Genomic DNA, 16,966 nt, shown 5'->3' with positions numbered 1-16,966 from the left:
GTTAGAGGATCCTCTAGAACAATATGTGGCTCTAGGGGACTGCACAGAGAGTGGGGAATTTGACAAATGTTGCCTCCTTCTCTCCTCTCCCCCATTCCACTAGCAGGATTTCATCACTCAATAAAAAAGCTGTGGACAGAAGGAGCTGTTGTTTGCAGAATGCAAAGTCCGGATCCAACCCAAGGGCTGCTATGCCATCCCTTTGTGCTGGTTAGTGTGAGTGGATGGTGGTGTAGGATCAGGAGCCAGCTGTACTAAATGCAGTGGTGCTCAACCCCAATCTTCTACATTTTTCTTAAGGCCATAATCATGATCGCTTTGCTTGGCTGCTGACAGATGGCACCACAACCTACAGCTTTCTGAGAGCTGTCAGTCCATTGTAGTAGCCTTGGAGGGAGGTGGCAGTGGGTGGTCCAGGCAAGCTTTGGATAAAGTTACAACTAGTCAGGGCAGCTGCTCATCAGCTGTCCTGCTCCGCTGCCCACTTCACCCACTATGTTGTTTCAGCTTTGGTGGCAGAAGGCAAAGAGGTGGGAAGTGACAGGAGAGCAGTACAGTTGCTAGGGAGCTATCCTATCATGAGTGTCCTTCGACATCTCACCTGAGCCGTTGTCTTCTGCTTGCAAAAGGTATCAGCTCAGCGGTGTGGGAGACTTGGTGAGGCCTGGAGGGAAGCGGGAGCTTTGTGGGGAAGAGGTGGGGTTGGTGCACCTTGGCACTGTTTTGTACCTCTTGACATGGGGTGGGGAGCAGGAGGATGGACTGAAGAACATTGAAGCTATCAGCCTGGGGCAGGCTTGGGAATCTCCGTTTGATATTTCAGATCAAGATGTGTTAGTGGGACAATCACATTTCAGTTATGGACATTGCAATTATGTCATGTGATGGGTTGCCCTGCCCATACGTCAAAGTAGGCCCACAGGGTTGGAGCCAAACAGGTTCCTCACTCCTGGTCTAATGGATAAGTGTGTGGGGTTGGTGAGGGGAAGAGTTGTTGTGGGTCACGGTTGTAGGTGGGTTTGGCAAGCAGCACAAGCTGTGGTGGACACCTAGTGTTGAGAGTGGGAGAGGTAGGCCGCAATGCAACCCACCCACCCCACCCCACCCACTCAGAGCCAATCACATTATCACAACCCTGTGAATCTGAAATAGCATTGAAAATGGTAGCCTTGGTTCACCCAACAGCCCACAAAGGGCAGGTTTATATCACTAAACTCCAGAACAAGCTATTAGCTGCACATATTTTTTAATAATATAATAATTTATTATTTATACCCTGCCCATCTGGCTGGGTTTCCCCAGCCACACTGGGTGTGGGTGGCTTTTAATGTTTTGATGTTTGGTTTTAGACTGTTGTAACCCATTTTGGGACCTGCTGGTGAAGGGTAGGTAATAAAATAACAACAATGCACATTAATAATACACTATTATTATTATTATTATTATTATTACTACTACGTACTGGTTTTTTGCCCAAAGCCCTCTAAAAGCATGAAAATGCATCATACAGAGGAGTATAAGAACGGAAGTGCCATTAATCAGTAAATAAAGCAACACAAGATTGCAAAATCACAACATTCGAGTGTGGGGGGGAAATCCTTCCCAAGTTAATTGGCCAGTCTGGTAAATATTTTATATTTAAATATTAAACCATGGGGATTCTCCTGGGTTTGCTCCCTCTTTTGGGGGGTTTTGTGTTCCACGTTAGGAAGCACTGTAAATCTCGGCTATGAAAAATCATTTTTAGAGCCAGTACTCAACCAAAGAGGAGAATGTCGTGACACCCTTAAGGACACTTTAAACAACAGTCGTGGCTCCCCCCCCCCCCGCAAATTATCCTTCCAAAGCGATAGCTTGTAGGGTGCTAAGAGTTACTGGGAGACCCCTATTCCGCCTCACGGAGATAATCTCAAAACTACGCTTCAGCCCAGTTTCCTCTGCGGCTTTGTTCTTTTCGCGCGCGTGGCCCTTGGCGCCCACCGCGGCCTCTGCTCGCTGCTTCTCCGTCCCTCGTTCGCCTGTGACGTCACCCGCTCCCCGCGACTCCATTTTAACTGAGGGAACGAGGTTGACGCGCATGCGGACTACCCTTCGGGAGGGTTCTGGGCGGGCATAAAGCCAACTGATCGGCAGAGAGAGAGAGAGCGAGTGGAGGAGGCGAGAGACGAGCGAGGAAAGCGCAGCAGCCCGTTCAGTGGGAAGATGGCGACCCCCGCCGAGTGGGCCTCGCTGTGCGAGAAGTTCCGCAGCGCCGTCAACCTCTCCTACGTAGAGTCCAAGAAAGACCCGGAGACGGAGCCGTACCGCTCCAAGTACAGCGCCCGGGAGCTGCTGGAAGGCATCAAGCAGCAGCTGGGCTCCGAGGAGGCGGAAGGCAGCCCGGGAGGCGCCGGCGGAGGCGCGGCCGGGGCCGACGAGCGGGAGCGGCAGCGCGCCGTGGCGCTGGCCGCCGTGGAGTACGAGCTCGGGGTGAACCACACCGACACGCAGGAGTACTCGGCCGGCGAGGAGCACCTGGTGAAGTGCGCGCAGCTGCTGGAGCCTCACCGCCTCTCCCGGGAGTGCGTCTCCCTCTACATCCAGGCCCAGGTGGGGCAAGGAAGGAGGGGTCGTCGGTCGCTCCCCCCCCCCCCCGCCGCAATAGCTCACCCCAAAAGGGGGCTCAGACCCACAACTGCGAGGAGCGGTGGATAAGAAACAGGGTGCACGAACGTGTGCCCTCCCCCCCCCCCCGCACACGCGCGTCAAACCTCTCTGCGTCGCTCGCGCTGTTTGGGATAATGCAGGTTCCTAAACCTCAGAGTGCCGCATACTTGCCGGGGCTTTTAAACATCAACTGGTGCACGTGGCGCAATGTGTACATTCATCGCCCACCCGTCTTAACAGCAAAGGTTTTCTTGGGCCTGGGCAGTCACCGTTTGTCCTGGGGGATGGCATGATTTGGAAGTCAGAAATCAACTGGGGAGAAGGAGCTTTCCTGACCTGTGCAATTTTCCTTATGGAAATGGCTGAGTTTTTAGTTTTGTTAGCCTAATCGATTCTGCGGCATCTCTCCTCATTATGAAATCTAGTCGATGCATAATAGGCATCTAAGACGAATAATATGTTGGCTTGGATCCAGAGTCGGATCTAATGGCTCGCGGAAGAGAGCAGGCAACGTTTGCTGATTCTCTCATCCTCCTGCACCTCTTCCCACACTTCCGGTGTTCCTCCATATTGGGGGGGGGGAGGAAAGGGGAAATCAGCAAAAAATATTCTTTCCTTTTATTTGAGCAGAGATTTTTGTCAGTAACTTAACTCACAGGATCTCAAGATCCAAGTTATTTGATTTGGCACTTTGGAACTCTTGTTGAAGTATTGGATGATGCCCCCAAAAGATGTGTGAAATGTTACATAACAAGCATTAACTGTCCACACTTTTTTAATCCATCAATGAATGAAGTTGTTTCCTCCCCACTCTTCTCATTGTTTTGCCTTTTTGTAAGAATAACCTTTGAACTGTTACCCATTCTATAGAAGTATTGTTGAAACTGCATATCAGAGTTGGAAATCCAGAAGGCTTTGTGTTCTGTTGCTGCTGCAGCCATGTGTCTATTCTTCTTGTTTTAGTGCAAGGGGGTGGCATGTGTCAAATTGGAGAAATGCAGTGCTGTGGTGCAAAGTATTAAGGAAGGGTTGAGCTGGTGGTGATGGCAGACCATCCTCTGGAATATTGGTTTGCAAGGCAGTAACGCAGTTACTTCAAGAAATGAAAAACAAATTTGCAGTTCATGTGCTTACAGTGATTATTTACTATTGCAGTTTGAGAGCTGAGTAGCTCCACTCAAGAGAGTTTGTGGATCAAAATAATTTGTGTGTCAGTAGCAGGCTGTGTGTACACAACATGTTTAAGGCTTCCCCCAAAAATTCTTCCAACAGTAATTTGTTAAGGGTGCTAGGAATGGTAGTTCTGTGAGAGGTAAACTACAATTCCCAGAATTATTTGGGGAAAGGCATGTGGTTTAAATGTATGGGGTGTACATGGCTGCAGTAGCAAGGAAGGAATGATGACATTTAGTCCAGATGGCTTTTGTTCGCAAACTACAGTGGTGTTAGAACTAGACCACTGTGGCTCCCAGTGACCAATAATAACATGATTTGAGTTTTAGAATTGTAACCTTTTGGACTAGCTTGAAGCTTCTTCTGTTTCTTGCATGTTCATACTAATTGTTTTATTGCTTGCATGTTTCCCATCCTGGGCTCCTTTAGGAGGAATGTCAGGATACAAAATTCAAGAAATAAATATTAGGCACTGGAAAGGATAGCTTATATTGAGGTAATGTGCTGCACATTCCTGGCCTGGCTCCCCAATATGTGTCTTTAAGGTGGAATAAGTATAGTATAAGTCTGGTTCTTGTATAATATGTAAGGGGGTGACCCCTCTTCCCTATTCATTGATGGTGGATTTGTGCCATTCATAGCTTTACAAAAAAATGTTTCAATTTCCCTCTTCTTTTGTAGAATAACCTGGGCATCCTGTGGTCAGAAAGAGATAACATTAAAACAGCTCAGACTTACTTGGAATCTGCAGAGGCTTTATATAATCAGTACATGAAAGAGGTAATGTGTTGTATGAGCACGTCTTATGTTTCTGTAATGTGGTGGCACCTCAAGGCGTAATCAAAATTGCAAGTTCTAATATCAATGAGTTGCAATCATTAATAATAAACAGGCTTTCTGGATTAATTGTTACTGAGCTTTGCAAGTTGAGAGGCCTGTTTTCTCATGTTATAAAATGAGACATTTTGATACAATATATGTGTTGTCAGGAGTTTTGATGCCTGAATTCTGAAAAATGATTATAGTACTAAGTGAAAAATATACCTACTGTTCAGATAACATTTTTAGATAGCTTCGAAATGGTTGGCATTTATGCAGAGTGTTCTGTGCAAACAGCTGAGTAGAAAATCAGTGTCAACTCACAATTGCAGCTGTGCTTTCATCCCTCTGTAACCACATAAAGCATCTATAAAACAGCTTAGGGATACTTCCATTATTAGTTATAATAACTGGAAAATTCTAAAAACACTTTGACTTATTGCTGTATGGCTAAAATGCAGTGCAGAATTAGTTTTCTAAAAAAGAGCTTTTCTGTATATCAGGAGGACTTATAACAAGCTAAACTCCCTATGCATAACAAGCAGCCTTCTAAGTTGTTGACTCTGCTGTGCCATAGCATTAGCACAATGGAGCCTTTGTTATACCCTCGGGGGCGCTATTTCTGCACTGCCTTTCTGCATTTCCAGTGTTTGTTCATTCTCTGACATGGCTTCTATGAAACCAGTGGAGTGCTGCACTTTGGCAAATTCTAAAAAGTGATGCTGAAAATATTTCACTTGTTTCATATCTACGCTCTTGTCTTATTTTGCTGAATTTACTTTTGACTAGAGATGATGATGCTTTGGAGAAAGGCCTGAGAAGAACAAGCCTGCCTTCTTGTTTAATCCAGTGCAGTTCCTCTGTTTCTTAACAACCTACCTGTCACATTTAGAGTATTCTTCCTGGATTGTTGAATCTAGGTACCAGTGGCTCAACTTCCTGTGTGCTGGTTTATGTTCATGCTAAACCTGTCATCTCCCTAGTGTCAAAACCCTGCCTTGGGAGGTGTGTCCAGTCCCACTTGATCATCCTTGATTTGAGGTTAAATGTCCCACGCCCTGTCAACTCATTTCCCTTAGTTTTACTTGGTTGAAAATAAGAATTATTGCCTTCTTCCAAATATGATGGGTGACCTTTCCCCCTTGCAAGTGCATTTAAGATACCATTGTGATATTGTATGTCATAGGTTATTTAGAGAGGAAGCTGCTTTTATTTCTTTATGAAACTGTCTCTCTCCTCCCCCTTTTTTCTCTGTCCCTGATCTTAATAAAGCTTCTTAATTCCAAACCTGTTATTTAACCAGATACTTTGACAGTGCAAGGAGCAGCTGTCCCTCTGTGCTTGGCCAGTGGTTTATGCCACACATGCAGACATAGGGCAACAAAATGATTGATGAATTGACAGGTTGAATGCTGCAACTCAGTGACAGGGAGATAGATAAAGGTGACTGTAGGCAGCTGCCCTGGTCTGAGTTTCACTTGAAAGCGCTTCCAGTTCTCCCTGCCGAAGAGGTGAGGTAGTAGTCAGGTAGTGGTGGCAAAAGAAATCTGGGAGTCCAGACTTGTTAATCACACCTATAACGATGGAAGGGTTTGCAGCTCCAGAAAGTCCTAAAATGAAATGGAGCTAGAGGAACCAGATTTGTATTCAGAACTGTCAGGGAACTCCCATTGGAAGGAAGGGAGGTGAAAGGGCTCACACAGGTTGGGAGAGACTCAGCAGCTGAAGAGGGAACCAGTAGGGGGAGAGGAGGTGAGCTGAGGGAAAGTGAGCTGGAGGGATGGCTCAGAGACACTTCCAGCGAAAACAGTGGGGAGGTTTCAGGACCTCCTGTAGGGACACCCACTCCTCGCCGGAAACTGTCACGCAGAGAGTCCAGAAGACGTGTTTCCGTTAAGGAGCTTTTATGTTGGAAGCGATTCCGAAAGCAACCACTGTCGGAATCTGCCAGCGACTGACGGAGCCATGTTTAAGGGGCTCCATTACAGACAGAGGTTTGCAAACTTGACCAAACTCTGAGGGACTTGGATTTTACACACAAGCAGCTCATCGTCCCATCACAAGAACATATTTCCAGAAACCATTTGTTGGATTTGTTAACTATACATATGGGTCTTATTTATTGTTATTAAAAAAATTATCTTGCTTTTCAGTAATTATGCTCTCAAAGTGACTTATTAAAGGTAGAAATGTGGTGAAACATTTAAAGGGGTATGTGGGGGCCAGTTGCTGCCCTCTCCCTGATTTTGCAGACTCCTGCAAAGCTGGGGCTAACTCAAAATGGCATCTGCCACTATCCCACCAGTTCCCAAGCAGAAAAAAGAAGAAGCCTTAGTGATTTGCAAAGAGAATAAAAGCAGCTACAAATTAAGCTTGAGAAATAAATTTATAACAGGACATGTGACTACTTTGTGCTCTAGAGTTGTTCAAGAGCTTGAACTAATAACTGGATCTCAATATTAAATATGCTGTTCATTCAGGGATATATTTCTCTTGTGTTGTTTTTACCTCTGTGTGATGTCTTGTATCTAGTTGCAACCACTTTTGTCTTGAGTGCATTGAGTAGCACATAAAGCAAAAATTTCTGAAAGCATATTCTTCCAGAGTTTCTGGTTTGTTCATTGAGGTAAACATTCTTTTTTTCTATATTGTTACATTTACTGAAACTCTTGTTTAAAAGCATCACATTATTTCTGTCAGTGCTGCAGAGCTCAGGAGAAGTAACTGTTCAAGAGAATAGAACAGGTTTTTAGAAGAATGTGCAGTTAGAGATGCATGATTACAGGTTCTACAACACAATAGGGAAGAACGGATTTTTAAGAAAGAGATATGTCTTCTGGTTGGATGTCTTGATACTTAGATGTTTTGTGCAATAAGAACATATTTCTGGATGCATCTTAACTTAATATTCTCTGCAGTACCAAAGTGCAGCCTGTAGAGAGCACAAATCCACTGAATGTATTTATTAAGTTCGTATATGTTATGTTTTGCAGAATGGGAATCCCCCGCTTGATTCCAGTGAACATTTTATGGATGAAGAAGAGAAACTTACTGACCAAGAAAGATCAAAAAGGTATATGTTGAATTGTAAAGTCAGAGATTGGGAGGGGTGTTTCTGTCTTAAAATTAAATCTAAACCCTCTGTTTCCCCAGATTTGAGAAAGTCTATACTCATACGTTATATTATCTGGCCCAAGTCTACCAGCACCTGGAGATGATTGAGAAGGCTGCACAGTATTGCCATACCACCCTTAAACGGCAGCTTGAATATAGTGGCTACTATCCAGTAGAATGGGCTCTCAATGCAGCTACTTTGTCTCAGTATTATCTCACAAAGGTAGTCACTTCAATGTTTTCTTCAGTGTACCTAATTTGTTAAGGTGCTACCAATGTCAGAGGTGCTATTTGACCAGCTTTCAAAAAGCTATTGTTATCTGTGGTATGAGTCTTATTGGCAGGCATTGGGTTGCATCATCTTCCACACTAAGTTAATTGCACTTAAGTTCCCTTTGAAATCCATGGGACTGAAAGTCACGACTAGCTTGCCTCATTCATTTTGTAAGTCAATGTTCTTTCTAGCTTTGTTGGCATTTACAGATGTCAAACTCACAGCCAAAAACATGAATAACAAAAAGGTCATGTTTCAGGAGAAGTGCATTAGAGAAATTTATTCCTCAAATTTGTTATGATATGAGTGTGTATGTAAGGGTGGGGAGACTCCATAGAAGACCTTTACCTGTTTGTCCTCAGCTTTCTTACTATACAGCGTTGCCAGATTATATCCCCAGATCCTTCAAAGATCACGCATTTGGGCAAACAATTGGGCAACTGAATTATTTCATTCTTAAATATTAAGAGAAAAATATCTTACTGTGTACCAGGAACAAACGCCACCATGTCTTCTCTTTACAGCAATGTTTCATGGAGTCCAGGCATTGTTTAGCAGCTGCCAGTGTCATCTTTGGCCAAGCTGGACAGGTGCCATCTGCAGAGGACAGTAAGTCATCTCATTTTAATCCTCACTGTAGTGGCTTTGAGTTATATGGGTTAGCAAAAATGTTGAATTCTCTGCTTGCTGTCAGTTTCAGTGCTGCATTGATTTTGTGGGACTGGAGGAAGAGGTTGCAATGTGAGAGGGTGAAGAGGTGCCCTTCAGCAAGGCTACACTTCTCTATTGGGCTTGTACAGCTTTGAAACTAACGGTGCAGACTTGGGGCATAGTGGTGGTGCCGAGGAAATAGCTTTCGATATTTCAACTTTAGAGAGGGAGAGAAGATGTATAGTTTTCCTCTGTTCATAGAATTGTTGAAAGGGACCCCGACTCACCTAGTCCAACCTCCTGCAATGCAAGAATCTTAACTAGATCATGCATGACAGATGGCCATCCATCCTGTGCTTAAAAACCTATAAGGAAGCAGAGTCCACCACCTCTTGTGGGAGTCCGTTCCACTGTCAAACAGCTCTGACTCTCAGAAAGTCCTTCCTGATGTTTAGTCAGAATCTTCTTTCTTGTGACTTGAATCCATGGGTTCGGGTCCTGCCCTCTACAGCAGAAGAAAACAAGCTTGCTCCATCTTCCATGTTACAGCCCTTTTAGATATTTGAAGATGGCTATCATATATCTAAATCTCTTCTTTACATGGTTAAACATACCCAATTCCCTCAACCATTCCTCATAAAGCTTGGTTTCCAGAACCTTGATCATCTTGGCTGCCTTCCTCCAGATGTTCCAGCTTGTCAATATCCTTCTTAAATTGTGGTGCCCAGACGTGGACACAGTACCCCAGGTGTGGTTTGACCAGGGAAGAACAGAGTGGTACTATGACTTCCCTTGAAAGGAACACTAGACTTCTATTGATTCAGCCTAGAATAGCATTAGCTTTTTTTACTGCTGCATCATACTGTTGACTCCTGTTAAGCTTGTCTACTAAGACCCTTAGATCCTTTTCACATGTATTATTGGCAGTCCAGGTGTCCCACTTCTTATATTTTTGCAGCTGCCTATAACCTGCTATAAGTTGTATTGGTAGTATACCTCGCTGTTTCATTTTTTACTTTTTAGGACTGTTAATGCTAGAAATGCTTAAACTATTTTAACGATGTTATGAAAACTGTTTTCTAAGATGTTCTTTACACCCTGTTTTCCTGAATAGAAATTAAATGTCTCCCTCCATTTCCAGTAGAAGTATCTTGAAGCTGTTTGATCCCCGTTACATTATGGAAAAGCTTCAGGATTAGAAAATATTAGGACCAAAAGTTAAACCTTCCTCCTTATAACCATTTAATAGATTCCAGTAGTATTAGTTACTTGAATTCTGTGTAGTCCTTCAGGTAATTTTAAGTGGCTAACTTATCCTCCCCCCCCCCCCCCGAGATGGCTTTTCAAAATCTAACTGTCAACTAGCTTAATGAATATTGTAATATTTTAAATCAGATGAAACAGAACAAGATCAGCAAGACCTTCGACAGAGAAGAGCTGAAATTGCAAGGTGTTGGATTAAGTACTGCTTGAACTTGTTGCAGGGAGCCAGGAAATTGCTTGAGGTAATCAAGAAACGGAGTGCAAATAACCTTTTTAACATTTGCAGGAGTAACTAAACACAGTAGTCGCAACAGCTGCTAGTGGTGCTGAGACTCGAGGGTATAGTAAATGTAAGTCACAAGGTTGCTGTGTATACAGAGATAGGAACCAAAATCAGTTGAGTGCTGGAATCTCTGCTTAATTTTTAAACCTTCAAGCAATATTCTGCTTGGGCAGTAGAACACTTAATCTTGTGTTTGCCAGTTTTGACCATATCACCTTGATTTCATCATGGGCCTTGATGCTTTACTGATAGTATCCAAATGGGTTCAGTAGGAGCTAGATACATTACCTAACCAAGAAAGCAGAGTTTTCTTTGTTAAAGCTAGTCTGCAATTGGTGCATACTCTGTGTTTACACAGTTTTACACTTCAACTTCTTCGGTAATTTTCTACTTGCCTATTATTGTCCTGTCAGAGTGGATATTTAGCAGCTGAGATAGGCAAGCAGGCAGGTATTCCCATATGTCCCAGTGGCCGTGAAGATGTCAGCATCTCATCTATTAAAAAATCAGCTGTGTAATTTCCACTGCCTTGTTAGGTTTTCCTTAAATTGTTGTGGTGCTTATATACTGCTTTTGTCCCAAGTGACCCCAAAGCAATTAAAAAAATAAATAAGAAAATATCATTATGAATCACAAAACACCATTGAGATAACAGTAAAATATTAGCAGCATACGTAAGCTGTTAAGATTTTCAATTCGGGAAAGCAGTTCCTACTGTCTGATAACACAGTACAGTCATACCTCATGTTACAGCTGCTTCAGATTACGTGCTTTCAGGTTGAGGACCACGGGAAACCCAGAAGTACTGGAATGGGTTACTTCCAGGTTTCACTGCTCGCGCATGTGGAGAAGCGCCAAATCGCACCGGCACAGACACAGTGCTTCAGGATGCGAAAGCTGTGGGTTGCAGATGTGCCTCCGTTACGGATTACGTCCGCTACCCGAGGTTCCACTGTAGTACTAACAATGGATAGGAAAGGAAAAAGAGAACCCTACAAGATGTCAGATATATTGGGAGTGGTTTAACGAAAATTTCAAGTATGACAACCACTTGCTGTGAAATAAGTCAAGGAAAATATCTCAAGAGTTACTGCTTGGAGAATTGTTGAAAACTCTTTAATATGCCTCCTCCACTAAGTTGCTGCTATAAGCTCAGCTTGTGTTTCCATTGAATTATCAAAATAAATAAGAATCATATATGGAAGTACTAAATAATTTCTAGAAATCCAAAACATGTATTTTTCTGTCATGCAAACATAGGAGTAACAGACGTTGCTACTGTGAACGTGATTAATTTATCAAATTGGTGGTATCTAGTTTTTTGACATCTCGTGGCGAAGTATTTCACACTCTGCGTTCTTGTTTTAGGACAACATTGGGGAGCTGGATCCAGACAGGCAGTCGGAGCTTAAAGCCCAGCAGAAGAAAGAGGAGGATGAGAAGGAAGAGGACAGGAAGAAAGCTGTTCTGTTTGGAACTAGTGATCTGTGTGACTCTATTTTGGCCATGGAAGAAAAAGTGAGCTGTGTGTTTCCACTAGACTTCAAAGAAGCCAGAGAAGTCTTCTTAGTGGGTCAGAATTATGTCAATGAAGCAAAAGATTTCTTTCAGGTAGATGGGTATGTCACTGACCACATTGAAATTCTTCAGGATCACAGTGCCTTGTTCAAGGTGCTGGCATTCTTTGAAGAAGATTATGAGAGGCGTTGCAAGATGCACAAGCGTAGGATAGATATGCTGGAGCCCATATATGCTGGCTTAAACCCTCAGTATTACCTTCTGCTCAGTAGGCAGCTTCAGTTTGAATTAGCTGACACCTATTACGAGATGATGGATTTAAAAGTGGCCATTGGAAATAAGCTAGAGGAACTTGACTCCCACACAATAAAGAAAATAAATTCTCTTGCTCAGATGGCCATGAAATACTATGAACTCTTTTTGGATTCATTGAGGAACCCTGATAAGATTTTCCCCGAGACCCTAGAGGAGGATGTCCTGCGCCCTGCCATGGTGGCTAAGTTCCATATTGCCCGCCTTTATGGCAAGCTTATTACTTCGGATGGCAAGAAACAGTTGGAGAACATGCAGACCTCGTTGGAATATTACTCGTTTTTGGTAGACTACTGCGAGAAGCACACAGATGCCGTCCAGGCCATTGAAACTGAGCTCGAGCTCAGTAGAGAGATGGTTGGGCTTCTCCCAACAAGAATGGAAAGGCTAAGAGCCAAGCTTTCTACTTTCACTTAAACTCCTTCCTCCCGTGGAAATGTGCAATATTAACACAATCGCTGTCCAAAGAGGCAGTTTCCCTTATGGCAGTTGCCTTGTAGTCATCCGACATCTGTTGTGTGCTCCCACTGTGACAGGCAGCATAGAACCCGTATAAAATGGAAAACTTGTCAAGTGTAGTAATTCTCCCACACTTCAATATTAAGTATACAGTGAATGGTCAACTGGTGCTCTGTATTGCTTGCTCCGTACTGACATGCACACCTTCCTGCCTTATTTTTCTCCTTCCACTACGTGGTCCAGTTTCCAACTGTAGTGCTGCTCTCCAACTGTTTCTTCCAAAAGGGAACTTTTTGAGTACGTTGTATTTACAGCCCAATCCATCCCCACAAAATAGAGACTTAGGTAGGTGGAATTTATTTTCCTCATTAACAGTCCCTGAAAAAAACCTTAACATATCTCTAATTTAATGGCGTCATATTTATTTTTGTATATGTTAGCTGTCCTCCTTTTGAATCCTGTTAAATAGGATCAATAAACAAACATGCCTGATTGCACATTCTCTTGCCGTCATTTTGTGTGTGTGTGTTGTGACCTGTTTGGCAGTAGAAACCTGTTCCAGTTTTTCTCCACAAGTTACAGCCTGAGTCTTAAATACATTCCAGCTATTACCAAATCATAGGCCAGGACTCTTGTTAGTCCCGTCCTATAACTGAAGTTCATATTCCCATCTGTAAGGACCAGAGTTGAACGTTTAAAGACAATAAAAGCAAAGATTATCTGGCAGCTTGCATCTATGTTCAATGGCATATTCTCTTATTAATAGTGGTTTTTGAAAGGGGGAGGTGAAAATTAAGAAATGCCCACCATCCTATTCTCATAGTGGCCAGTCAGATATCTATGGGAAACTAGCATGTAAGACATGAATACAACAGCATTCTTCCGCTTGTGACCCCCAGAAACTGGTATTCAGAGGCATACTGCCTCCAGCAGTGAAGTTAGAATCTAAGCATCATGGCTAGCAGCCACTCCTCCATGAATTTGCCTATGCCTCTTATGTGAAGGAGTACTTTATTTTGTCTGTCCTGAATCTTCCAACATGGAGCTCCATTGGATGCCCATGAATTCTAGTGTTATGAGAGAGAGAGAAAAACTTTTTCTTACCCACTTTCTCCAAACCATACATACTTTTAAACACTTCTGTCATGTTCTCCCCCACCCACATACTTGCCATTTTCCGGACTAAAAAGCCCCAAATGTAATCTTTCCTCATTGGAGAATTGCTGCAGTCCCTTGATCATTTCTGGTTCTTTCCTGAATATTTTCCAGCTCTACAATGTCTCTTTTGAAGTGTGACCAGAACTGTACATAATATTCCCAGTGTGGTCACACCATAGATTTGTCTAGCGGCCTAATGACATTGGCAGTTACATTTTCAACCTCTTTCCTAATGCTGCCTTATATGGACTTTGCCATTTTCACAGCTGCTGCACATGCGAGTCAACATCTCCATCAAGCTGTCTTCTGCAACCCCAAGGTCTTGTTCCTGGTCAGTCAACAGCAGCTGAGACTCCCATTAGCTTATATATGAAGTTGGGGGTTGGTTTGTTGGTTTGTTTTTGCCCCAGTGTGCATCACTTAAACTAAAATGCACCTGCTATTTTACTATCATTCACCCAGTTTACTATCATTCACTCCCTTTGGAGAACTTTTCAATCACTTTTTGTTTTAAACATCCAAAGCAATTTGGCCACCTCACTGCTTACCTTGACTTCTAGATAATTAAATAAAAAGCACAGGTCCCACCCAATACTAATCATTTAGGGACTCCACTTTCCCCATCCCCTGCATTAGGAGAAAAGTCCCATTTATTCCTGCTCTCTGCTTCCTGTTTCTTAACCGGCCATTGATCCTCAAGAGGGCCCTGTCCTCTTACTTCATGACTGTTAAGCTTACTCAGGAGTCTTTGGTGAGGTACTTCATCAGCAGCTTTTTGACAATCTTTAAGTACACAATATCTGATGGATCAACTTGTGTCAATATGATTGTTGGCACTCAAGGAACAAGGTTTACTCTTGCGGAAGCCATGCTGGTTCTGCTTCGGTAAGACCTGTTCTATACCCTTAGTAATTCTGCCTTTACAGTCTTTCCTTTAGCTTCCCAGCACATATGCTAAGGTAAGTTGCCTGTAACTTCCTGGATCCCATCTGGGTTCCTGGTTAGGAGCTGAATCCTGGCTTGTTCAGCTATTTGCACAAGAGGAGCAAAGCAGCTGCAAAGGGGCTCCATTCACCTGCATGCAAGTCACCACAAGCCCACCACAAGACAAGAATGAGCAACATGTTTGCTGCAGCTTGGGCTGGATGTTTTTGATTTCGCAGTTCTGCCAGCAACTCATTTTTTGTGTTACTAAATACAGTACCCTTAGGGAAATAGAATGGGGGGAGGCAAGGGCTGCCATCTTCAGTGTTCCTTGCATCTTGTTGAGGGTGGGAGAGCTATGGGTAGATTTGAAGATCACATTACACTTCCATTCATCTGTCCATCTTGAACGCAGTACATTAACCATTTGAAAAAAGTAACTATTCAAGAGAAACACCATAGCAGCAGGATGCTAAAACTGTAAGTTAATTGCAAGCTCACCGTGGGTAAATATTGGTTGTAACAAGGCAGTGAGGTATAATTGGGAAAACTATATATTTGATTTAGCTTGCCTACAAACCCCCTCTCCCCTCTGTGCTCCTGCTGGTGCTGCTACAATGACTGATGCACTGTGGAATTCTTCAATGATAGGTCAAGTACCATAAGCAGTTACTCTGGAATTAGAAGGGTCTGTTATTTGTTTGATGCAGTCTGGAATACTTTTTCATGAACTAGGCAAATTTATGTTTTGCCATTTTTAGCTCTTATCAGAAAGAGGGAAGAGTTGCCAGGCACGGCCCACAGAGCAACCGTTGCTGAGAGCTTACGCCGCCTCCTCTTGCCCTAGTGAGAGACTGATCACATCACAAAGGCCAGCTGGGTTGCTGTGGGCAGCTGCTTAAGGGTCTGGCTATTCGGGACATTCTGTGGAACATCGAGAGAGGTTGCTCATTGTTCTCTTCCGTTGTACAATTGCAAATTGTTTTGAAAGCCACTGAGAGCCCTAAGCAAAGGACAAGATATGTAATCTGCAGGGCGCTGCCTTTGTAGATGGTCTGAAGACTGCAGCTTGTTCAGAGTGCTGTGTTCAGGCTAGTGTCAGTGACTAACTGTTTGGAGCGTATTCCTTTATTGCTCAGTCTTAGGAAGCTGCCTTATGCCTGGGCACATTATTTGTACATCTAGGCCACTATTGCTTGTTCTGAGTGGCAGCAGTTCAGCTGCACATAATCTAAATTGTCTTGGTCAATGTTGGCACACAAGAACATTGCTTAGTGAATGTAATTACCTCCTCTTCCAATCACAAATTATCCTGTATTAATATTTATTTAATATTTTTGTTGTGGGGAGGGGAAAAGAAGCTACTGTGCTCACTGAGGGCCCCATCCCCAAGCAGCAGAGATCTTATTCAATAACACCTCTGGCTATTGAGGACTAGAAACTATTATTACTACTGATTTTCAGAAAGCTGAATTCTGTACTTTTCCTATGTGCTTACAAAAGAACAGGATCACTTTGGCTGTAAAGAGAAGCTGGACTCAAGGCATAGCAGCCCCTCAGCCTGGGTTTTTTTTTGTTTTTTGCAACATTGTGTGGACTTCTGAAACCATAACTGCTATGTGAACATCCAGTGGGCTAACCTGTGTTGAAAAGTTATGGAGCAACTTTCCCAATTTCTTGTTGCACTGTAACAGTGTAACAGCGCAGATGCATGCATGTAATTTTCTTAGAAGCAAGCCTCACCAGTGGTCAATGGGACTTACTCTCTAGTGAGCATTTTTAGGTTTGGAGTCTAATAAGACCGTTGTCAGTTGAGCTGACTGCAAAAGTTAGGCATGGATGGCTGTAACGCTCCATAGCTTCCCAGGCAACCTGTTCGTTGAAAAACTTTGTGAGCACTTGAGTGGTAGGTGTGTTTGTTTATGTAAAATCTATCAATGAAGATAACGGTTTTATGTCCTTGGTCTGTTGTTCGGAGAATATTAGCAACAACAGCTGCACATCCCAACCGCACAATTTCCTCTCCCAACTGGTAGCGATGTCAGTAAATGTTAGGTTTTGGTATGGAAATGCAATGCTGATAATCAAGTTTAATCTATTCACCGTGACCGCTGGCATACACATAGTTTTGCTGCTCTGAAGGAAAGGCTTTGTTTAATCAGGGCAGAAGTCAGCCAAAGGTTATTTACCAATTAGTTGTATCAATTTCAATGAGAGACTTATGGGGAAGAGGCTTTCTCAGTGACAAAGCACAAGGTCCCAGGTGTTCATCCCTGAAATCTTTAGGTAGGACTATGAAAGTTTTTCATTTGAAACCATGGTGAGATACTGCCAGTCAGTGTAGAGAATACACTGGTTTAACTTGGTATGGC

The 16,966-nt window shown here is 43.2% G+C and overlaps 1 protein-coding gene across 1 annotated transcript; it reads left to right on the top strand.

Moving 5' to 3' along the window:
- Positions 1-2,118: 2,118 nt before the first annotated feature.
- On the top strand, positions 2,119-13,009 carry KIFBP (kinesin family binding protein). Its single transcript, XM_081006065.1, has 7 exons — positions 2,119-2,589; positions 4,501-4,599; positions 7,632-7,711; positions 7,792-7,975; positions 8,551-8,635; positions 10,073-10,182; positions 11,592-13,009. The coding sequence occupies exons 1-7, from the start codon at positions 2,203-2,205 to the stop codon at positions 12,468-12,470; spliced, it is 1,824 nt and encodes a 607-aa protein (XP_080862191.1). The 5' UTR covers positions 2,119-2,202; the 3' UTR covers positions 12,471-13,009.
- The last annotated feature ends 3,957 nt before the right edge of the window (positions 13,010-16,966 follow it).

This window comes from Podarcis pityusensis (assembly GCF_964106645.2).
Source record: "Podarcis pityusensis genome assembly, chromosome: 5".
Lineage (NCBI taxonomy): Eukaryota > Metazoa > Chordata > Lepidosauria > Squamata > Lacertidae > Podarcis > Podarcis pityusensis.
The sequence above is the reverse complement of the archived record's forward strand: the minus strand, read 5'-3'. Positions and strand labels throughout refer to the sequence as shown.